Below are 24,257 nucleotides of genomic sequence, written 5' to 3'. Positions count from 1 at the left end.
GGGAACAACAGAGATGTCATGACATGCAGACATACAACTAATGGGTCATTAGAACAGGACACAACCAATGGGTAATCAGGACACCCAGAGGTGGCATTACCACAAGGGGCACTATATGACCCATATAAAAGGTCAGGGCACACAGGCTCTGCCTCTTCCACAGATAGACACCTAGAGAATAAGACGAGGTTGATCAGCAGCAGCATCACACCCTAGCACGTGGCTTAGAGCAGGCTGGTACAGTTAGACTGAGTTACTACAGTTAGATTAGCAGAGAGTTGAACTCATTTGAGAACTGTGTTAATAGTTCAATAAACACGTTGAACTCCTTTCAGAGTCTGGAGCATTATTTAGTTAAGACTGCATCAAGTAGCAGCCTGTGTTATCCGAAGCAGCATAACACAACATGATACCAGGAGTGACTGTTCAATCTATTTAGTTCAACTCAACAAGATCCGTGACAGCCAGCTACTGAATACAGGCACAATGGACAAGATTCAGGCTCCTCATCAGCTCAGGATCACCGGCAATCTTCGTGCCAACTGGCGGTCATTCAAGCAGAAATTTCAACGTGGTAGCATCCGACCTCAGTGGCGCGACCGATGCTCAGAAGATAGCTCTTATACTCACCATTGCGGGTGAGCATGCAATAGAGATCTTCAACTCCTGTAAATACTTTGGGCAGGACAGAACGAAATTCCAGACCATCCTGGACAAATTCGACAGCCGCTGCAAGGTGGACACAAAAGACATCGGTAAAACTGGCGCGAATACTCACCACGAGGCAGAGATAGGGTTGCAACAGAAGCAGACGGCAGTTTTGATTGGCAGCCGTCTTGCGCATATCCAGCCAGACCAGTCCGCACATGCGCATTTCCCTAGAAGACGCGAATCGGCAAAACGGTGTTCTGCGCATGCGCGAGAAGCCGCACATGCGCAGTCATGAAAAGAGCGCACAGTAAAGGACCCTCGGCGTGCGTATGCGCAATGGAGTCCTACGCATGACGTCATGAGCGTCATGATGTCAGCGTCCCCGGACCACGCCCACTTAAAGGGGAAATGTCCAAAAATAAAAAAGAAGAGTTTTAAAGCCACAAAACACAATTCTTTCACCTCGAAAGACAGAACAATGCCTGAACTTCTACAAGCAGTTGAAAACAACCTCCGCCGCACTCTAGAACAAGCAGTTAGCTCCACCCAAAGAGGAGAGCACAATAACAAATCCGAAACAAAAAAAGATGATTTGTTCATTGAAGAATACTACTCGAAGATAATTTCATCATTGGGCATAGAGAGCACAATAACAAATCCAAAACACAAAGAGATGATTTGTACATTGAAGAATACTACTCAGACATGGATGAGTTCTTCGGATTTGCTGATCATTGCATCAGCAACATGGTTACAAAGCACAACACGACTCTACTCATGGTAGATGAATGCAATACCATGGCAGATCGTCGATACGTTGGATGACAGCAACCTGTCAAATACCCAAGAAGACGAAGCCCACAGAGAGCGGCCTGTCGCCAAACTAGTGGTCCACGAACCACGAAGAGTGGTCCACGCACAACGAAGAGTCCCTGACTCCCCACAGAAAGCGATGACAGACTCGACAGCGAGACCACTGCACAACTCCACACAGGGAACAATGCCAGACTCCACAGAAAGAGCGATACAAGCCTCCACAGGGAGCTCGTTAACAGACTCCACAATGGAAGCAACTCAAGACTCCATAGTGCAGTCCATGCATGAACAAGACCATGAAGGTCTATCCACCTTATCTGAGCAACCAGCAGCAGACGATGCAAGTCTACCATGCTCACATGAACAACGAAAAGACTATGACAGTCTACTCAGGTTATTTGAACCACCAGAACCAGACTATGAAAGTCTACCCAGCTCATTTAACCAACAAGAAGACACTGAAGGTCTACCCACTGTATGTGAGACAAGTGATGAAGGTATCCCAATTCCCATACAAGATGTGCAACATCACAGTGAGACTGACAGATCTCACCTCGTATGTACAGAGGCACTCGACAATCAAAGTGAAACTACTCGTGAGTCCAGAGTGCGACCACGTCAATTAAAACCTCATCTACTCGAGCCTATCCACAAGAAAATGAAATCTTGAAGATTTTGACTCCAGACGAGGAGCATCAAGAAACCAAAGATGATTCAAGTGAACCAGAAATGCCTCCAGAAAAGGAGCACCATGGAATCAAAGGGGAATCACATCAACCACAAAGGAGTGATGTCACCAAGATCAATGCCACATCATGTCATTCTCACAATCCTCAAGAAGAAACGCTCAATGAAGCATCAGATACCACAAAGGACACTGACACAAGTAACTTTGAGAATGACTTGAATTATCCACACGGAACAGTCATTGAGCGCAACAAGCACAACAAAAACAATGACAAGAAGCATAACAAAGGCAACAACAGCAACAACAAGCACAACAAACACAACAAAACAACAACAAATGAACAACGACTTGTACGACATGGTACAACTCTGCACATGAAGGACAATGTGACAGGACAGCTCAAGACAATGGCAAGAGTGCAGACATACTCTGGCATGACACAGAATCTCACCGATTCACGTTTGCTCCACTACAAACAAGCAAACCAGCTTTCAGGAAAGATGACATACAGAATCGCTACCACAAGCATAGAAAAAAAAGAGTCCAAATCAGACAATGAAGTGAATCGACCATTCGAACACCTCATGATTACAGGAACACTGACGGCGTTCACAAAAAAATGACAGCATCAGCATCACCACTTCAACGACAAAAGAAGCAAGCCACTCGACCGTACCAATTCCTAAAGTTTGGACCCATAAATGTTAATTGGTATTGTATAATCATCAATATCATCACAACTTGTACATGTCATCATTTATCTACCTGTTTTGTACAATTTTATTTAACAAAGTACAGAAAATATGTAATATGAATAAAGGGGGGATGTAGTGATATGCATCACTGTATATACACAAGGGGTTAATGTAAATACACTACAACTAAGTAACCACTAGAGGGAACACCAGAGATGTCATGACATGCAGACATACAACTAATGGGCCATTAGAACAGGGCACAACCAATGGGTAATCAGGACACCCAGAGGTGGCATTACCACAAGGGGCACTACACAACCCATATAAAAGGACAGGCACACAGGCTCTGCCTCGTCCACAGACAGACACCTTGCGAGTAAGACGGGGTTGATCAGCAGCAGCATCACACCCCAGCACGTGGCTTAGAGCAGGCTGGTACAGTTAGACTGAGTTACTACAGTTAGATTAGTAGAGAGTCGAACTCATTTGAGAACTGTGTTAATAGTTCAATAAACACATTGAACTCATTTCAGAGTCTGGAGCATCCTTTAGATAAGACTGCATCAAGTAGCAGCTTGTGTTATCCGAAGCAGCATAACACAACAGGGAGCTGTTTGAATTGTGCGAACAGAATCAAGAGAAAACGGCAATGGCCGAGATTTTAATTCTCCCAAAATCTACAAGCATAGAGTTAAAATCAGGCCCAACGTATCGGAAAACTTTACCCCATCCCTTTCCAGGTAGCAATCTTTCTATTGTTGGTGATTCCTTGTACCTTTTTTGATTTAAAATTATTGCCTTGAGGCAGACTGAGAGCTTTTTTCCACAAGCCATATGGAAAAAAAAAGCCAAAGTACACCATGGGAATCTACGGAAGAACTTGGCCTTCAGCATGAAGTGCCTGTTGCCATTCATCTGTTTAAACCACCTATAATACCAGAAAGCTTTGGATAGCACTTTCTCAGTAAATTGTTACTTTAGTGGTATTAGCTAAGTGTCAGTGGCCAAGCAGATACATTTTTAACAAACAGTTCAACCTCAGAATTTATGGGAGACAAGACAACCACTACTAAAGTTTGTGTTTCTTTAACCGCCTGCAGTGGAAACAAAGTGGAAAGCATATTCCCCCCAAAGACGGCCTTCTCTTCAAAGTGCTGAAATCGAGGATCAGCACTCCTACTCATACTCACTCTTTTTGAGTTCTGAAAACTGAGTTCTTACAGCTCTCATTTTTTCCTTTGCCCCTTTAATGTTAAGGTTTTAAAATCTGTAGCTTGGCACCGGCACCCACACACCTCTCTCTCTTCCTCCCCAAACCCCGCCAAATCTCCCGTTAATCACTGCCTTCCTGTACATGGTCTTTTGTGCTACTCTTGTACCACAGACCTTAAACCTTCATTCAGGATCTCACATTTAATGAAATATAACTTGCAGCAATTTAAATGTGATATAGCGACTGGACAGAGTGATTTAGACCGATTATAAAACTTCTCCTTAGAATGTTTCCTCAGTCCCGCAGGCCCAAAAGAAGCCAGACTGAAAAAGTTAAAGAGCAGAATTGCTCACTTGTAGAGCAAATACACTCAGGACTTTTTCTTTCCCATGTGGTATAGATAAATTTAAGTGCCCACCTGACACTTTTGGCTGTGCCAGTAACAGATGTATCCCAATGACGTGGCGGTGCGATGGGGAGAAGGACTGTGAAAATGGAACCGACGAGCTGAATTGTGCAGCTGGTGAGTGTGTGAAATACCATCTTGTGAATTTTGGCTGAGGCTGTCGCCCAAAACCCTTACCATCTGGTTTCCTCAATTTGAATGGCCATGCGTGGAGCACTGGGCCATCCAGACCGGAAGACTCCCAAGTTCCATCTTGAGTAATACTGAGTTAGCCCATCCAAGGAAAGGAGCATTGCAGTTCAGCTAGCTCTTGTGCTAAGGATGTTCCTGCTCCCAGTGATGCCAGTTGGAAAGTGAGCTTTGTTGCTGTCTGTCTGGCTGGTACCAACAGGATGAATTTTGGCTGGAATGCCCTTTGATGGACAAGATACAGGAGGTCAGCTGACAAAAGTATAAATATTGACCCAGCACAATTCAGTGTTTTTCTGGAGAACACCAAGAGAAAAGTATGTTGTTTTTAATGAAAATTTTGGAAATGGTACCTTGAGTTTCTGCATTTTTTGCAGATAAATATTTCCTGACTTTGCTGAAATTTGACAGATGTTGTGGAGTTGTTCCTTGGAGAAGATGTTTTTGAACAATTCACTGTCAGAAAGCGATTTGTAGAATTGGTTGGTTTTGACAAATTGCTTTTCCAATGAATGTGTAGTGCTATTTTACAAGTCTAACATAATTTCTCCCTCTGGTATTATTGTCCCTCTCAAAGGCATGTCCAGAATTGATCAGAAATCATTCAACTTTAAGAATTGAGGGGTAATTGCTCATTTGTAACTGATGTCAGTTGAACAGCAGTTGGCTGAAGTAACTGGTTTAGATTATCTTTGAAGGTGATCCCTACTGATCACTATCCAGGGATTCCTGCCAGAAGCTACACATGCAGACCCCAAGTGAGGAGATGAGTAGGCTTGGCTTCAATGACCCAACAGATCAATAGCTTGCCAGTGCTCCCAGTCCAGGATTCAACATGAATGCAGACCTGAGGAAATACCTGAGGGAACATGGACTGTTGGATCCTTATTCCAGCGTCAGTCAGTGTTTAGAAGAGGAGAGGAGAAATTTGAAAGTTGGGCAGGTGGAGGGGTGGGAAGGGCCATAATTCTGGATAGATGGTTGCATGCTAGACATAAGCAATGTGTTTAATCTCTTTTCTGCCCCTCCTGCTGTCTTTTTCTCCCACCCACCCAGATCAGAAGACCTGCCCACCCAATGAATTCCAATGTGGCAACGATAAATGTGTTGCCATGTTGTTTGTGTGCGATGGTGAAGATGACTGTGGGGATGGCACTGAGGAGAAGCACTGTGATCCGCCCACCTGCGGATCCCATGAGTTCCAGTGCAATAACTCAATCTGTATCCCTGAGTTGTGGGCATGTGACAATGACCCAGACTGCACCGATGGATCAGATGAGAGTGTGGCGAGTTGTGGCCACAAGGCCGTGCCAGCAAGTGCCTGCTCAGCAACTGAGTTTCAGTGCAACAATGGCGAGTGCATTCACCTGAACTGGAAATGTGATGGAGGCGTAGACTGCAAAGACAAATCGGATGAAGCTGGCTGCCGTAAGTTTTCTGAGTTTTGCAAAATATGCTTCATAGTTCTGATAGCTTTTTATGTAACTTGAGGTGCATTTTTCTATTGAAAGGGAGTTTCCCAATTTTGGTGATCTGTAGAACCAATCCCAGAAAGGATTCCAGGCTTTCAGGAGGGGAAGCATTTGATAAGAAAAATAAAATAAAAAATAGAATAACTTGCATTTATATAGCAAGTTGAGAAGGAGGTGGTGGCAGAGTGTCACTGGACTAGTAATCCAGTCTCTGAGGCACGGGTTCAAATCCTCCATGACAGGTAGTAGAATTTGAATTTGATTAATAAATCTGGAATTAAAAGTCCAATGATGACCATGAAACATTGTTGTTTGTTGTAAAAGCCAATCTGGTTCACTAATGTCCCTTTGGGGAAAGAAATCTGCTGTCCTTAAGTGGACTGGCTTAGTTGTAATTCCACACCCAAAACAATGTGGTTTACTCTTAAATTACCCCCCCCACACAGTGTTATGCAGTCAGGAAGAAGTTGCCCTGGGAAACATTGACTTCGGACCTCATGAAGTCTCACGGCATCAGAACAAAATAGACAAGTAATCTATCTGCTGATTACCACATACCATCCACCGTCAGCTGATGATTCAGTAATCCTCCATGTTGAACACCACTTGAAAGATGTGCTGAGGGTGGCAAGGGCACAGAATGTACTCTGGGTGAGCAACTCGACGTCATCACCAAGAGTGGTTCAGCAGCACCACTACTGACTGAACTGGCAGAGTACTGAAGGACATAGCTGCTAGATTGGGTCTGCGACAGGTGGTAAGCGAACCAACAAGAGGGAAAAACATACTTGGCCTCATCCTCTTCAGTCTTCAATCAATCAGTTGCAGCTGCATCTGTCCATGATGGTATTTGCTGGAGTAATCACCGCACAGCCCTTGTGGAGATGAAGTCCTGTCTTCACATTGTGCTGTGTGATACTACCACTGTGGTAAATGAGATGGATTTTGGGCATCCATGAGGTTGTGTGGTCCATCAGCAGCAGAATTTAACTCTATCACAATCCGTAACCTCATGGCCTGGCATATCCCCACTCTATTATTACTATTAAGCCAGGGAGATCAACCCTGGTTCAATGAAGAATGCAGGCTGGCATGCCAGGATATCAAGACATCAATGAGGTGTCAACCTGGTGTAGCTACAACACAGGACAACTTGTATGCTAAACAGCGAAAGTGGCATGCAATAGACAGAGGTAAGCGATCTAACAACCAATAAATCAGATCTAAGCTCTGTTGTCCTGCCGCACCCTGTCATGAAAGGTGGTGGACAATTAAACAACTCATGGGGGAGGAGGCCCCACAAGTACCCCCATCCTCAATGATGGGGCAGCCCAGCACATCTGTGCAAAAGATCAGGCTAAAGAATTTGCTTCAGCCAGAAGTGTCAAGTGGATGACCCATCTTGGCCTCCTCCTGAGGTCCCCAGAATCACAAGTGTCGATCTTCAGACAATTCGATTCACACCATGAAGGCACTGGATTAGGCAAATGCTCTGGGCCCTGACAACATTCCTGCAATAGTACTGAGAACTCGTTCTTCGGAACTTGCCACGCCCCTAACCAAGCTGTCCCAGTACAGTTATTCCAACAATGTGGAAAGTTGGCCTGTACACACTAAGCAGGGCAGGTCCAACCTGGTCAGTTAGCATACCATCAGTCTACTCTTGCTCCTCAGTAAAGTGACAGAAGGTGGCAGCGACAATGCTATCAAGAGGTTCTTACTTTGCAATAACCTGCTCTCTGACCCTGAGTTTGAGTTCCCACCATGGTCATTCAGCTCCTCAACTCATTTGTCTTGTTCCAAACATGGACAAATGAGCTGAACTCCAGAGGTAAGTTGAGAGCAACTACCCTTAACATCAAAACAGCATTTGGCATTAAGGCGCCCTAGCGAAACAAGTCAATGGGAATCGGGGAAAACTCCACTTGCAAGAGTCATTCACAACACGGAGAAGATGGTTCTGGTTGTTGGAGGTTAATCATCTCTGTCTGATTCAGTACGGAGACAGTTGCACAGCTGCTTTATCTGCTGCAGGCAGACCTACACCCAACCACAACACAGGACAGCACTTCTCATGAATTTTCTACCTTGTTCTTTTCAGGCCAGTATAGGGTTAATCTATGTCGTTAGCCAAATTGCTGACTACCAATGCATTCTTGTACAAGGCTAGCATTTAATCCCGTTGGCCATGCAAAAGGAGGATGACTTGGTCACCCATAGACATCTCGCTGTTGTAATGTTTGAAAATACAGGACAATATTGGTAGCAACTACATGGTCATCCTGTCATCATTTTCTTGCTCTTCCTCTGGCTTTATCATTTTCTCCGCACCACTTCTACACTGTGACTCACCCAGTACAACCTCCGCAAACATGACAACAGGGTCCTTTTGGGGGAAGGGGGTTTCATTTTATTACTAGGTCTAAACCATTCAGCCCCTTAAACTTATTCTGTTATTCAGTGATATCATGGCTGCTCTGAAATTGTAACAGATGCTTGCAAGCTGTGGTGAGTGGTATGCACAGAACTGTAGCTAGTACTTCTAGTCATCTGTAATGGCTGGTTGATCTTTCAGGCCTACAATGTAACGAGGCACATAAATTTGAGTTCTGATTCTCTGTGATATCTTCAAACAGGCTAACTATTTTGTGGTTCGATTAGTGTTTGAGTAGGAAAACAAGATGAAAGAGCAGAATAGTGTGTCCCTGAGTTTTGAAGAGACCTATTGCTCTTGGTGAGGGGTTCATAACTAGGGGGCATAGATTTAGGGTAAGAGGTTTAGAGGGGATTTGAGGGGTAATCTTTTTACCTCGAGGGTGGTGAGGATCTGGTTGAAAGGCTGGTAGAGGCAGAAACCCTCATAGCAATTAGAAAGTACTTGGATATGCACTTGAATTGCTGCAACACGCAAGGCTATGGACCAAGTGATTGAGTTGGATAGCTGTTGGTTGACTGGCACAGACACGATGGACCGAATGTCCTCCTTCCATGCTGTTAATGCCTGTGATGTCCATGAGTCACCGGCCCCAACTTTGATAGCCTTATAGACAAATGTCCAGCCTCGCATTCTTTCAGGAAGTCACATACTTAGCATTTCTGGCCCCTAGTTTGGCTCAGTGCCCTGGTATTATCCAATGATTTTTTTTTCCCTCACGTAATTGATATTAAATATCAAAAATCTCTAATTTTTTTCTCCTGTATAATAATTTACAAAATTTAAAAATAAATGTACATTTCTATTTTCTTCTCTTAAAGCAATGGTAACTTGCCAACCCGATCAGTTCCAGTGTAGTGATGGGAGCTGCATCCATGGATCCAAACAATGTAATCAAGTCTTTGACTGTCCAGACCACATTGACGAGCTGGACTGCGTGAATGGTTTGTGCTAATCATTTTGAGATGAGTCAGACATTAAGTTGTCAGTGCCCTTTTGAGAGGAAGAGTTGACCTAATATTACTTTTCTTGATTTTTAATAGTGACCTCTTGCAAAGGACTGCACAAATTCCTGTGCAGGAGTGGAGAATGTATCACTTTGGATAAAGTGTGTGACTCTCACAGGGACTGCAAGGACTGGTCGGATGAACCACTCAAAGAATGTGGTAAGGTGGATCCAGTGGGGCAAATGTTTTTTTACAGTCATTATGTATGCTAAGTGTTCTCCTTGATGTAATTTTTATGAGAAAAACCTCAATGAGATTGTGGAAGATTCCAAATGGATAGATTAGAGCTGTGTTAATGCCTGCAGAAATGAGACTTCCTCGATAGATAACTCGGTTTTTGTTCCCCTCTTTGTCCTTTATTATGAATTTTGATCCCTTCAACGTAAGGGGTGTTAATGTTGGTGAAACCAAACACTATCCATTAAGCACCCGGTGTCAGTATTTTAAAAAGGTGACTTACACTTTTCACAACATCATGACATCCCAAAGCATTTTACAACCAGTGAAATACTTTAGAAGTCTAGTCACTGTTGCAATGTAGAAATGCTGGCAGCTAATTTGCAAATACTAAGGTGACAATGCAAATAGCAATGTGATAATAGAACATAGAACAGTACAGCACAGAACAGGCCCTTCGGCCCTCGATGTTGTGCCGAGCAATGATCACCCTACTCAAACCCACGTATCCACCCTATACCCTATACCAAACAAGAACTGCACACAATATTCCAGCTGTGACCTCACTGGTGTTTTATACAATTCTAATATTATATCCTTACTTTAATATTCTATACCTTTGCCAATGAAGGAGAGCATTCTATATGCTTTCTTAACAGCCTGTATGCCAAGATCTCTCACTTCATCTACCCCTTAGTATATTCCCATTTATTGTGTACTCCCTACAACTGTTTGACCTCCCTAAATGCATGACCTCACACTTCTCTGTTAAATTCCATCTGACACTTTATAGCCCACTCCACCATTCCATCTATGTCATTTTGATGATTATAACTATCCCCTACACTGTCCACCACTCGGCCAATCTTTGTGTCATCCGCAAATTTTTCAACCACGCTCCCCAAGTTCACGTCCAAATTGTTAATATATAACACAGACAGTAAGGGCCCCAACACTGAGCCCTATGGTACACCACTTGAAACAATCTTCTAATTGCATGGACAGCCATCGACCATTACTGTTTGTCTCATGTTACTAAGCCAGCTTTTTATCAAGTTTGCAACATTGCCCTGTGTCCCATAGGCTTTCACTTTCTTGACCAATCTGCCATGTGGGACTTTAAATCCATGTACACAACATCCTTTGCACTACCTGGTATTTGTGGAACTGTATTCTAGCCGGAAAATTCAGGACAGGAACTTGTTCAATACATTTGCCTGAAAATGTGTCATTCAATCAAACTACTACCTGAAAATATTTCCAATTATTTTAGATACTTAAAATATTTAAGGGAGCTCAGCTGTAACAACCTATAAACCCCTTTGGGTTTGTTTTAGGGTTTGGAAGTTGTGGTTTGAAAACCTGTGCTGGACATCCATTTAAAATTCAATGTTTTTCTCCTGTTGGTCACATTCTATTGTTGACGGAGTGTACGTGGGCTTACTCAGACAGCAGCATTGTGTAGTTTTTGAGAACATTAGAGCTTTTCTAACTGATGTTTTGTTATTTGAAACGAGCAATGGTGCCATTGATCTGATAGAAATGTACGTCTTTCGTTTCTTGTGTCTGTTCCAGATTTAAATGAGTGCTTGAACAACAATGGTGGCTGTTCCCATACATGTAGAGACTTGAAGGTTGGATACGAATGTGAATGCCCAGCTGGCTACAAGCTGCTGGACACGAAGACATGTGGAGGTAATTAAAATGCAAGGCGACTCCTTGCTTCAGTCATCCTTTTTAAACAAAAGGTTGACTGTCTTGTAACACTGGTTTCAGTAATCAATACTGTTGCACAAGTGACAGAGATTTCTGTGAATTTATTGACTAGTCCAAATGCTTCTTTCAGACATAAATGAATGTGAGGATCTAGACCGGTGCAGCCAGATCTGCACCAACATTAAAGGAGGCTACAAGTGCAATTGCTTCCAAGGTTATGAGATGGATCCAATGACTGGAACTTGCAAAGCAGTGGGTAAGACAACATGCTTTTTTTCTGCTGCTTTAAGGTGACTACTACTGGGTAAATTGTACTATCAATTGTTGGCGTATCTTCGCATCTATGTACTGTTTATTTTTACCCTTTGGGGAATAGTGGGGGGGAAGGATTTCTGAGCTGATTATCAGCCCAATTATGAATTTTGAACGCGTCTTCTGTGGCCAACAAGTCCTGGTGTTGGACTCCAACCCAGAGCTTTTGAATCAGCGATAAGGGCACGCCTTAATCTGTTGGCCAGTAGTTTGAGCATTAGTGCCGTTCCTGACCCTGTGAGGTTGGCAGCAATGCACTTTCCAACAGGGATCCCTGAATATCTAGAGTGTGAATGTTTTGCTATTTTGGTTTTTTTTATCTCCCTTGCTCAGAAGACATTTCAGGCAATTGGAACGTCCCCCCATTTTCCTGGATGAAATCAGCTAAATCAGCAGAGACCAGAAATGGAAGCAGGAAATGCAGCTCCGCCCCACACCAGGTGGTGGCACTTACTTTCCAAGAATTAGTACTGCAGTTAGAATAGGCAATAAATTGGAAGTGCTTTAATGGTCACACACTGCCTTGTATTGATTGTATCCCTGGGTCCATTCATTTCCAGAATTGAACATTGTGAAATCAGTCTTCACTGATTGTATATTTAGTATGCCCACTGGAAATGAAGGTCTAGAATACTAGATGGTCAAAAGCAAATTGCACTGGGAGCAGAGCCCTCTTCATCTTCTTCTAAAAATGTGCTTTAACCCTAACTGCAGTCTTGAGTCTCCCCAATCACCCTAATTTTCCACAGCAATTTGTATTTTTAATGGGCTCTTTAACTTGCTAAAATGTTAGTTCATGAACTGGAAAAATGACACCAGGCTGCGCCAGGGAAATTGACTAAAGGTTTGATCAAAGAGGGAGCTTTGCTGAGATTTTTGAAGGAGAGAGAGAAGAGAGGAGAGGGAATTCCAGGGTGTTGAACAAAGTTAGCTAATAGCTCCAGCATAGAGAGTGATGTTGCGAAGGAGACAAGGAAGGGAAGATTATAGGGTGCATGGAGGGATTTGTATATGAGGACATGGTTTTTGAGCTCATGCACCGGGAATGGGGAACCAGTAGAGGTCAAGCATCTTGGACTTAGTGCAAGATGAAATGTGAAATTTGGGAAGTGGAATTTAGGTTAAGCATGGAGTTTATATGGAGCAAAGCATGCGGGACCAATGATAACAGGCATCCTATATGGCTTCCCCAATTGATAATTTGTGCAAACAAAGGACAGATTAGTGCCATATGTCGAAGAAAGTGGATTTGACTTCTTATACTCACTTAGCCATTTGCAGCCAGCAGACAAAATGTTCATGCCATTAATAGTCTGCTTTCCACATGCGTATCTATCCCCTGACCGTTCAAAATCCTTGGAATGGGTTCATTTGTATAAAAGGACAGGCATCCATGCTCTTTCCAACTTTTCTTGAGTCCCCACCCATTGACTACTCAGAAAGTTCAGACAGTTCAATCTCTTCTGACTTGCCCAAAACAAATGGGCAGCATTGTGGGCAGCATGGTAGCATGGTGGTTAGCATAAATGCTTCACAGCTCCAGGGTCCCAGGTTCGATTACCGGCTGGGTCACTGTCTGTGCGGAGTCTGCACGTCCTCCCCGTGAGTGCGTGGGTTTCCTCCGGGTGCTCCGGTTTCCTCCCACAGTCCAAAGATGTGCGGGTTAGGTGGATTGGCCATGCTAAATTGCCCGGTGTCCTAAAAAGTAAGGTTAAGGGGGCGGTTGTTGGGTTACGGGTATAGGGTGGATACGTGGGTTTGAGTAGGGTGATCATTGCTCGGCACAACATCGAGGGCCGAAGGGCCTGTTTTGTGCTGTATTGTTCTATGTTCTAAATGATGGAAACAGTTCTGAATCCAGTCCCATCCCAAAACCAGGTTCTCCAAGTTGCATAGTGTTATGGGCCAGGGTTTAGAAAACTCCAAAGTATATCATGGCGTTCACCTGACTCATGACTTTTAATAGATTTTGGTTATGGGGAGCACAAGGGTTCACTCTCCAGGTGTTATGCAACAGAGACCTTCAGTAGTTCTAAAACAGAAACAATGTTTATTCTATGAATCCAGTTAACATTTTATAAACACTCAGCAAACATTGCATCAACGACAGACACACATAACCCCACAGATACAATACTCCACAGGTAACCCTTAATACCTTTCCTCACAACACCCATAAAGGGTTTGTTCAACCCTTTTTTTTAACAAAGACAGGAGGTTTAAATTCTCTACAGAAACAGGTATTACTTTGAAATCATCGTTGAGCTGAAGACATTCTTTAGCTTGTAGATAGAAAGATCATTTTGCACACCTGCTTGCTTTGAATACAGCTCTTCAACTCGAAACAAAACCAAAAACAGAGCACAAAGCAGCTTTTCAGCTCAAAACGAAAGTAAAAAGACAGACAGGCAGCCCAGCTCACCCACACACTGACATCACTGCAGCTATTTGATAAACATCCATTTCTTAAAGGTACATCCACCTGACAATAGAATTACTGCAGTGCAGAAGAAGGCTATTTGGCCCGTTGGGTTGGCACCGACCTTCCGAACGAGCACCCTAGCGAGGCCCACTCCCCCATCTAACCTGCACATCTTTGAACACTAAATGACAGTTTAACTTGGCCAATCCACCTAACCTGCACATCTTGGGACTTGATTGAACTCTTGCAGCTCTCTCCTAGGCCTATAAACTTTGAGCCCAACAGACGTTTTTGTTTCATAATATATTTGTGACGCCTATAGTGGCACATGGCAGGAAGCAGTACAGCACAAGAAAGGGCCTAAAATAAGTACAAGCTCCAAGCCCCTACATAGCAGCAGGAAATGGAAACTTTTCTTTCATTGACCTTGGATGGAGTCCATTTCTTCTTTTAAACAGTTGTATATTTCATTTACTGAAACAGGTTTCTTGTTTTTTTGACAGGTAAAGGTCCCTCAGTGCTTTTCACCAATAGTCATGACATCAGGATGATTAATTTGATGAAGAAAGAGTACACACGTCTTGTGTCTGCGTTAAAGAATGTGGTGGCCCTAGATGTAGATGTTGAAGCTAATAGGATATATTGGATTGATCTACACTACAAAGAGATCTATAGGTAAGTGGCTCTCTGCACAACGTTCATTCGAGCATTGAGATATGTTACTTAAAATAGCAATGTTCTGAAATGTTTTAGGATAGTCACTTGGTAGTACAGAACTTGAATATTGCTGAAAAGAGAGACATTTTGCTGAAGCTTTTCACCGTTCACTCATTAGGACAAATACAAGAATGTAAAATTTCAAATGATCACAACGGTTTATACCACAGGATGAAAAGGTGCTGATTGATTGGCTATTGGGACTCTGCTGGCCAAGACCTTCCATGGAGAAAGCAACAGGGGGCTATATGTTCCCCAAGCTCCTGGGCTATTGAAAAAAGACACAAGGCATGAATACTCCTTGTCTGCAAAGGAAGGGTCTCCGTGAATGCACATTGCCTCCAGCTAGCGCAAATGAGCCACGCCATAAGTGCAGGTACTGTTCTCTACAGACAAGTGGAGCATGTTGATACATTGTGCCTTTTCTAAATTGCCTGGGAATTCCGGGAGTCTAGGCTCCCCACTCCTTTCTCCATGGGAGTCCCTCAGCCAATCGGAGTCATTTTGCCAACCAGTCTTTCCTATGGTGCAAATTGTGATCGTTAGAAATTAAAAATTTTTTGCAAGTTCAGTAGTCTAGTTAAAAAGGTTGAAAAGGGCACAGCACGGTGGCACAGTGGGTTAACCCTGTTGCTTCACGGTGCCACGGTCCCAGGTTCGATCCCGACTCTGGGGTTCTGGGTCACTGTCCATGTGTAGTTTGCACATTCTCCCTGTGTTTGTGTGGGTTTCGCCCCCACAACCCAAAGATGTGCAGGGTAGGTGGATTGGCCACGCGAAATTGCCCCTTAATTGGAAAAAATGAATTGGGCACTCTAAATTTATTTTTTTTAAAGGTTGAGAAAGATTGATAAGGTATAACTTGAAGCCTGATTAGGAACTCAATAGGTGTTGATTACTATTGAAGCTTATCTGGTGTGTGAGTCATCTTAGCTCACATTAGCTCAATTTAAGAAAGGGCCTATTGGAAGTGCCGGTTAGTGAGCTTTGCGCACAAGCAGTAGGAGAGAGCACATCTGGAGTGAGTGTGGATATTGGTAATTTGGAGCACAATGGGAATTCATTGCAGAGGGGAAAATTAGGTGTTTTGCTTTTTTTCTTTGCTTTCTAACGTTTAAAATCCTCAGAGTATGGTCTTGCCCTACTGCAGCAGTAGAGGCTACAAGGGAGAGAGCGGATTGGTAAGTAATAGGTGAGGTTGGGTAATTATTTACTGCACATCGCTTAGTTTTGTTTTGTGATTATATAGTTGCAAGGGCTATATTCTGTAATAACAAGGGACCTAGATTACTTGATATTAATTCATATTAAGCACCTTCCAAAGGTTTAATTTAAAGGGGTAAGTCATGGCAGGAGGGCTCAGCTAAGGTGTGCTCTTCCTGCTCAATGTGGGAGACCCAAGAATGTTTCCAGTGCCTGGGATCACCATGTGTGCAGGACGTCTCTCCAACTCCGCGAAGCCCAAGATTTGGAGCTCGGGTGACAGGGGCTCGGGACACTGTGGAGCATCCGCGAGGCAAAGAGTATCGTGGATGGCACACATAGTGACTACACCACAGGTTAAGAAAGGAATGGGTGACCACCAGGAAGAGCAATAGGACTCGGCAGGCAGTGCAGGAATCTCCTCTCGGCATTCCCTGCATGACAGATATATTGTTTTGGATACTGTTGGGGGGAATGACCTCTTGGGGCAAAGTAGCAAAGCCATATTTGTTGCACCATGGTTAGCTCTGCTGCACAGGGGAGGAGAAAAAGTGTGGGAATTCAATAGTTATGGGGGATTCAATTGCAAGAGGCATAGATAGGTGTTTCAGCGCCTGAAAATAAGTCCCCAGGATGCTATGTTGCCTCCTTAGTGCTAGGCTCAAGGGTGTCCAGAGCAGCTACAGAAGGGAGAGGATGAACAGTGAATGGTCATGGTATACATTGTAAGAAACACAATAGGTTAAAAGAAAGGGATGAGGTCCTAAAAGCAGAATATAGGGAGTTAGGAAGAAAATTGAAAGTAGGACCTCAAAGGTTTGTGATCTCAGAATTACTGCCAGTGCCACATGCTAGTCAGAACAGAAATAGCAGGATCGGATGAATACGTGGCTGAAGAGATGGTGTGAGGGTGAGGGGTTCAGATTCTTGGGACATTGGGACTGGTTCTGGGCGAAATGGGATCTGCACAAACTGGACGGGTCCTACACCTGGGCAGGACCAAGACTAATGTCCTAGGGAGAGTATTTGATAGAGTGGCTAGGGAGGGTTTAAACTAAAAAGGCAGGGTGATGGGAACCTATGCAAGGAGTCAGAGGAAGGGGAATCAAGAGCAAGAACAAAAGTCAGAAAGGGAAGTAAGGAAAGTGAAAGGTAGAGAAACCAAGGGCCAGAATCAAACAGGGTCACAGTAAAAAATAATGGGAACGGGACAAGTAATGTTAAAAAGACAAGCCTTAAGGCTTTGTGCCTTAACGCTCGGAGCATTCGCAATAAAGTGGATGAATTAATCTCACAAATAGATGTAAATGGATAAGATATAGTTGGGATTATGGGGACATGGCTCCAGGGTTACCAGGGTTGGGAATCAAATATCCAGGGGTATTTCCTATTTAGGAAGGACAGACAAAAAGAAAAAGGCGGTGGAGTTGCATTGCTGCTTAAAGAGGAAATTAGTCTCATTGTGGAATCTGTATGGGTAGAGCTGAGAAACACCAGGGGGTAAAAAAATGCAGGGGTTATATATGGACCCCCAAAACTGTCATGTTGATGTTGGGAATGGCATTAAGCAGGAAAGTAAAGATGCACGTGATAAAGGAACATCTGTAATTATGGGTTATTATCTGTAATTAATCTGTATATAGATTGGGAAAATAAAATTAGTTACAGTACCATAGTGGAGGATTCCTGGAGTATATACGGGATGGTTTTCTGGACCAATACATTGAGGAACAAACATGAGAAGCGGCATCCTAGACTGGCAATTGTGTAATATGAAAGGAATCATTGGCTGTCTAGTTGTGCAAGATCCCTTGGGGATGAGCAACCATAATATGAAGAATATTTCATCAAAGTGGAGACTGTCGTAGTTAATTCTGAGACTAGGGTCCTGAATATTAATGAAGGAAGCTACAGTGATATGAGGCGCGAGTTGGCTCTGGTGAATAGGGAAATGTTAAATAAAGGGATGACGGCGGATAGGCAATGGCAAACATTCAAAGAGCGCATGAGGGAACTGCAAGAATTGTTTATCTTCTGTTTGGCACAAAAGTAAAACAGGAAACATGGCCAAACCATGGCTTCCAAGGGAAATTAGACATAGTATTCAATCCAAAGAAGAGGAATATAAATTGACCAGGAAAAACAACAAACCTTTTTAAAAATAAATTTAGAGTACCCAATTAACTTTTTCCACTTAAGGGGCAATTTAGTGTGGCCAATCCACTTATCCTGCATGTCTTTGGGTTGTGGGGCGAAACCCACGCAGACACGGGGAGAATGTGCAAACTCCACACGGACAGTGACCCAGAGCCGGGATCGAACCTGGGACCTCGGTGGCGTGAGGCAGCAGGGCTAACCTCTGCGCCACCATGCTGCCCGAAAAACAACAAACCTGAGGATTGGGAGCAGTTTGGAATTCAGCAAAGGTGGAGCAAGGAATTGATAAAGAAGGGGAAGATGGAACATGAAAGTAAGCTTGCAGGGACCAGGAAAACTGATTTTTGTGTTTGTCCTCATGAGGGCAACATGAAAAACTTTAGCAATATTTCTCTGTTTTCAACAACATTTTAGGCCAATAATGTTATGTTCGGTTGCTTCCTTGATCATGAAGGTACACATAGAACATAAAGATATGCTTGCTACAAGTATTTATTCTTTTTTTCTTTTTAATAAACTTAGAGTACCCAATTATTGTTTTCCAATTTAGGAGCATTTTAGTGTGGCCAATCCACCTAACCTGCACATTGAATGATAGAATTTACAGTGCAGAAGGAGACCATGTGGCCCATCAAATCTGCAACGGCCCTTGGAAAGAGCACCCTATCCAAGCTCACACCCTATCCCCGTAACCCAGTAACCCCAGCTAACCTTTTTGGACACTAAGGGCAATTTATCATGACCAATCCACCTAACCTGCACATCTTTCAACTGTGGGTGGAAAGCAGAGCACACGGAGAAAACCCACGCAGACAGGGGGAGATCGTACAGACTCCACAGACAGTGACCAAGCCGGGAATCGAACCTGGGACCCTGGGACTGTGAAGCAACTGTGCTAATCACTGTGCTAACTGAACTATCCAGTAGATTAATTTACACCTCCGGTCCACCGACATATTAAAAATGAAAGAGATCACCAATTTGCGCCGACCCCAAAACATGAGGTCCCAAATTATTCTGAACTCTGCCAGCAACCTCATCATGACCATGTATTCTATACGCGTTGTGTAACCAAATTGAACGGTAACTTCAGTGGATATGAGCCAACTCTTGGGTCGGGACTATCTGACCCCCCGCTGGGTTTGAGAATCCCCAAGGGGGGGGGGGGGGGGCGACGCGATTCCTACCCCGCCGCTCTGAAGCCAGCTGCTGTATTCACGGTGGCCTGGCCTGCGATCGGGGCCCACCGATCTGCGTGCGGGCCTGTGCCGTGGGGGCACTCTTTCTTTCTGTGCTGGCCTCTGAAGGGCTCCGGCATGGCCGGCACAGAGAAGAACCCCCCCCCCCGCATGCACAGGAAACACACCGGCCGGTCTGCGCATGCGCGGACCCACACCTGCGGTTCTCCGCATGCGCCAACTCGCGCCGGCCCTTTGGCGCCGGCCTAGCCCCCCAAGTCCGGAGGATTCCGCACCTTCCGGTCGGCCCGACGCCGGAGTGGTTTGCGCCGCTCTTGGCGCCAGCATCGGGCCATCTGGCCAGTTACGGGAGAATCCCGCCCTTGCCGAATCCAGCTGCCTAAGACCAGTGGTAGACTTGTTGATCCTTTGGGACTGGTGCAATTTTATCCGCACCAAATGCCCATAAAGCTCGGGCAGGGAAGTTGGTTTTGGCTCCAGATCTGATTAACAAGGTCTTTAAGGAATTTTATGAGAGGTTGTACAGGTCAGAGCCACCTGGGGGAGGCCGGGAGATGCAGGAATTTCGAGATGGGTTGGCGTATCCGAGGTTAGGGGAGGAGAACAGGGCTACATTAGAAGGAGCGATACAGAAGCAGGTGATAAAGGATGCGATTGGGAGGATGCAGTCAGGAAAGGTGGCAGGGCCGGATGGGTTTCCGGTGGAATACTATAAAAAAATTCAAGGATAAGTTGGCACCCCTGATGGTTGGGATGTTTGAAGAGGCGATAGGGAAGGGGGTGTTCCCACAAACTTTGGGGCAGGCATCGATTTCACTGTTGCTAAAAAAAAAAGGACCCGGCGGAGTGTGGGTCGTATAGGCCCATATCACTTCTGAATGTGGACGCTAAGGTATTGGCGAAGGTACTGGTGGGTAGGCTGGAGGGGTGCCTCCCGACGGTGATAGGTGAGGATTAGACAGGGTTCGTGAAAGGGAGGCAGCTGTTTTCAAACGTTAGAAGGGTATTGAACGTCATTATGGTACCGGCGGAGGGGAAGGAAACAGAGGTGGTTGTGGCATTGGACGCTGAGAAGGCGTTTGACCAGGTAGGAGGGGGGTACTTGATGGCAGTTCTAGAGCCGTTTGGGATTGGACCAAGATTTGTAAACTGGGTAAAGCTACTCGCGAGGGTGAGTGTCCGCACAAACAACATCAGCTTGAGATACTTTTCTCTCCACCGTGGGACTAGGCAGGGATGTCCTATGTACCCTCTGCTGTTTGCACTCGCGATTGAGCCGTTGACAATCGAATTAAGAAGTTTGGGGATATGGAAAGGAATACTGCGGGGGAGGGAAATAGAGCGTAGGGTGTCCTTATATGCCGGCGACTTGCTGTTATACGTGTCGGAACCGTGTGTGTTGATAATAATAAGAATCGCTTATTGTCACAAATAGGCTTCAATTAAGTTACTGTGAAAATCCCCTAGTCGCCACATTCCGGCGCCTGTTCAGGGAAGCTGGAACGGGAATTGAACCTGTGCTGCTGGTCTTGTTTTGCATTACCAGCTGTCTTAGCCCACTGTGCTAAACCAGCCCCGCTAGGGGGAATATTGGAGCTGCTTTGAGTGTTTGGGTCTTTCTCGGGGTACAAACTAAATCTAGACAAGAGTGAGTATCTTGTGGTGTCTCGGCCGGGGGTGGGTGCAGGGGTGGGGGGCTGCCATTCCGTAGGGCAGGGACTCACTTTAGGTACCTGGGGGTGCAGGCTGCCCGGGAGTTGGGGGGGGGGGGGGGGGGGGGGGGGGGGGCTTCGCAGGTACCACATTTCTAGTTTGGCGGGGAGAGTGAAAACTGATCTGGCAAGGTGGGATGGTTTCCCTCTGTCACTGGCAGGTCGGGTACAAGCGGTTAAAATGAATGTGTTGCCGCGATTTCTGTTTATTTTTCAATGCCTGATGATTTTCCTGCCAAAGGCTTTTTTTAGAGAGATTGAGGGAAGGATTACTTCATTCATATGGGGAGGGAAGGTAGCCAGAGTGAGAAAGGTGCTGCTACAGAGGGGAAGGCAGGCAGAGGGTTTGGGTCTCCCGAACCTGATGTATTACTACTGGGCGGCGAATGTGGAGAAGGTGCGGAGCTGGGTCAGAGGGGTTGATTCCCAGTGGGTCAGAATGGAGGAGAGTTTGTGTAGGGGGTTGGGATTGAAAGCACTAGCAACTGTGCCGCTCCCGATAGCTCCGGGGAAATACTCAGGGAGTCCGGTAATAATAGCTTCATTGGGAATTTGGAGGCAGTTTCGCCAACACTTTGGGTTGGGGGCAGGGTCAAAGGAAATGCCGATTCGGGGGAACCACAGATTTGAGCCAGGGAAGTGGGATGGAAATGGGAGGAGAAGGGGATTAAGACACTAAAAGATTTGTTTCTTAGGGGTCGGTTTGCAGGATTGAAGGAGCTGGAAGCGAAATATGGGCTGGAGCAGGGGGAAATGTTTAGATACATGCAGGTTCAAGGTTTTGCCAGAAAGGATATACAGAGCTTCCCGGTGGAGCCGGCCTCCACATTGCTGGAGGAGGTGCTGATGACAGGGGGACTGGAGAAGGGGGTAGTGTCGGCGGTTTATGGAGCTATTTTGGAAGAGGAGAAGGCACCACTGGAAGGAATCAAAGCAAAGTGGGAGGAAGAGTTGTGAGAGGATATGGAGGAGGGGTTCTGGTGTGAGGTGCTCCGGAGAGTGAATGCCTCCACCTTGTGCGCGAGGTTGGGGCTGATATAGCTGAAGGTGGTATATAGAGCACACCTCACGAGGGCGAGGATGAGCTGATTCTTTGAAGGGGTAGAAGATGTGTGTGAACGTTGTTGGGGGGGGGGGGGGGGGGGGCTGCTAATCACGTTCATATGTTTTGGTCCTGTCCAAAGCTAGTGTATTACTGGAAGGAGGTTTTTAGGGTAATTTCTAAAGTGGTGCACGTGAAACTGGAGGCCATATTCGGGGTGTCGGATCAGCCAGGGTTGGAAACGGGTGTGGAGGCAGATGTTGTAGCCTTCGCCTCGATGATCGCCCAAAGGCAGATCCTGAAGGGTTGGAGAGCAACTCTCCAGCCTGTGCCCTGGCGTGACAGGGATACCTGCTGGAATTCTTGACCCTTGAGAAGGTTAAGTTTGAACTGAGGGGAAGGATGGAGGAGTTCTACAATTCATGGGCATTATTCAGTCTGCACTTTCAAGAACTGGATGACATCGAACATTAGTTGGGGCGGGTGGGTGGGAGTGTTGGGGGGAGGGGAGCTGTGTGTGTGTTAATGGCGACTATAGGTGATTCCTTTTTGTCATTTGCTTGTGTGAACATGCGGGCTAATGTTTGGGGTTTGGTGGGAGGATGGGATCGTTGTTATTGATATGGGGATTGACATATTTGTTACGGATTATTGTTTATTGTTGGTGGGTGTAAATTTGGGAGAAAATGTGAAAAAGGAGAATAAAAAATATTTTTTTAAAAGCTGGGTTTCTTATCGGTTACCAGATAACAGTCAGGAGCCGGAGCTTCAGTCTTTCCTTTGCCTGGAAGCTGAGGCCATCTTTCGTAACTTTTTCTCATAACTTAAAATTCAAACATCTAGAATATTTTAAATGCTCAGCTTGGTTGGTTATATATTTGGAAATGTTTTGCAAATGTGGCACAATTATTACTCTTGGTTGGGTTAGCTTGGATGCTAATGTCACGTTGGCCTATAATCCTATTTTTGCAGCTCCCCTTTGGATAAAGCCAGTGATCCAAGCCAGCATGAGCACCTCATCAAGTCTGATCTCCAAACTCCTGAGGGCATAGCAATAGATTGGGTTCACAAGAATATATACTGGACAGACTCTGGCACCAGATCTATCTCCATGGCCACTGCAGATGGATCCAAAAGAAAGACTCTCATCAATACTGAGCTCGACAAGCCCAGAGCCATCTCACTTGACCCAGTTCGAGGGTAAGTACTCATCAAGCATTTCACAGTATTTTTGATTTGGATAGTGGTTTGTTTACTAGTCATTCACAAACCTTTGGTCATGTTTAATTAGGTTCATGTATTGGTCTGATTGGGGTAATCCTGCAAAGATCGAGAAAGCTGGGCTGAATGGAGTTGATCGTCAGTCGCTCGTCACGGACAACATTGAATGGCCAAATGGAATCACTTTAGGTAGGTGATGTCACAGCAATGTATTAAAGTTTAGTGAAATTGATGCTGATAATAGTAATAATCTTTATTATTGTCACACGTAGGCTTAAATTAACACTGCAATGAAGTTACCGTGGAAATTCCCTCGTCGCGACACTCCGGCACCTGTTCTGGTACACAGAGGGAGAATTCAAAATGTCTAATTCACCTAATAGCATGTCTTTCGGGACTTGTGGGAGGAAACCCACGCAGACACTGGGAGAATGTGCAGACTCTGCACAGACAGTGACCTAAGCCAGGAATCAAACCTGGAACCCTGGTGCTGTGAAGCAACAGTGCTAACCAGTTTTCCCACCATGCCGCCCATTAGTTTAGGCTGGAGAAGCAAAACAAAACAGAGCATATTTTCCTACCTTAATCTTTTTCTTAATGTGAACGTACAGACTGTCAGCAAGATGTGCATTGATTGACATGAAGGTCATCTGGATCATGAATGTCTTTTAGTGAAAGAAACCTGCCATCCTGACCTGGTCTGACCTACATGTGATTCCAGACCCATAGCAATATTATTGATTCTTAACTACCCTCTGAAATAGTAAGAAGTCTCACAACCCCAGGTTAAAGTCCAACAGGTTCA

General features: G+C 44.9%; 1 protein-coding gene across 4 annotated transcripts in view; it reads left to right on the top strand.

The window, feature by feature from the left end:
* lrp8 (low density lipoprotein receptor-related protein 8, apolipoprotein e receptor) overlaps positions 1-24,257 on the top strand; it is a 124,665-nt gene that overhangs the window by 83,928 nt on the left and 16,480 nt on the right. For 2 of the 4 annotated variants that reach the window (XM_038794683.1, XM_038794682.1), the window contains exons 4-12: positions 4,467-4,589; positions 5,718-6,089; positions 9,389-9,511; positions 9,611-9,733; positions 11,327-11,446; positions 11,598-11,723; positions 14,705-14,876; positions 23,204-23,431; positions 23,523-23,641. In XM_038794683.1, coding sequence (XP_038650611.1) covers positions 4,467-4,589; positions 5,718-6,089; positions 9,389-9,511; positions 9,611-9,733; positions 11,327-11,446; positions 11,598-11,723; positions 14,705-14,876; positions 23,204-23,431; positions 23,523-23,641 — 1,506 coding nt within the window. The remainder of the gene's footprint in view (positions 1-4,466; positions 4,590-5,717; positions 6,090-9,388; positions 9,512-9,610; positions 9,734-11,326; positions 11,447-11,597; positions 11,724-14,704; positions 14,877-23,203; positions 23,432-23,522; positions 23,642-24,257) is intronic. The other 2 variants (XM_038794684.1, XM_038794685.1) reach the window with 2 other exon arrangements.

Source organism: Scyliorhinus canicula, chromosome 4, assembly GCF_902713615.1.
Source record: "Scyliorhinus canicula chromosome 4, sScyCan1.1, whole genome shotgun sequence".
Lineage (NCBI taxonomy): Eukaryota > Metazoa > Chordata > Chondrichthyes > Carcharhiniformes > Scyliorhinidae > Scyliorhinus > Scyliorhinus canicula.
This window is presented reverse-complemented; position numbering and strand designations above follow the sequence as displayed.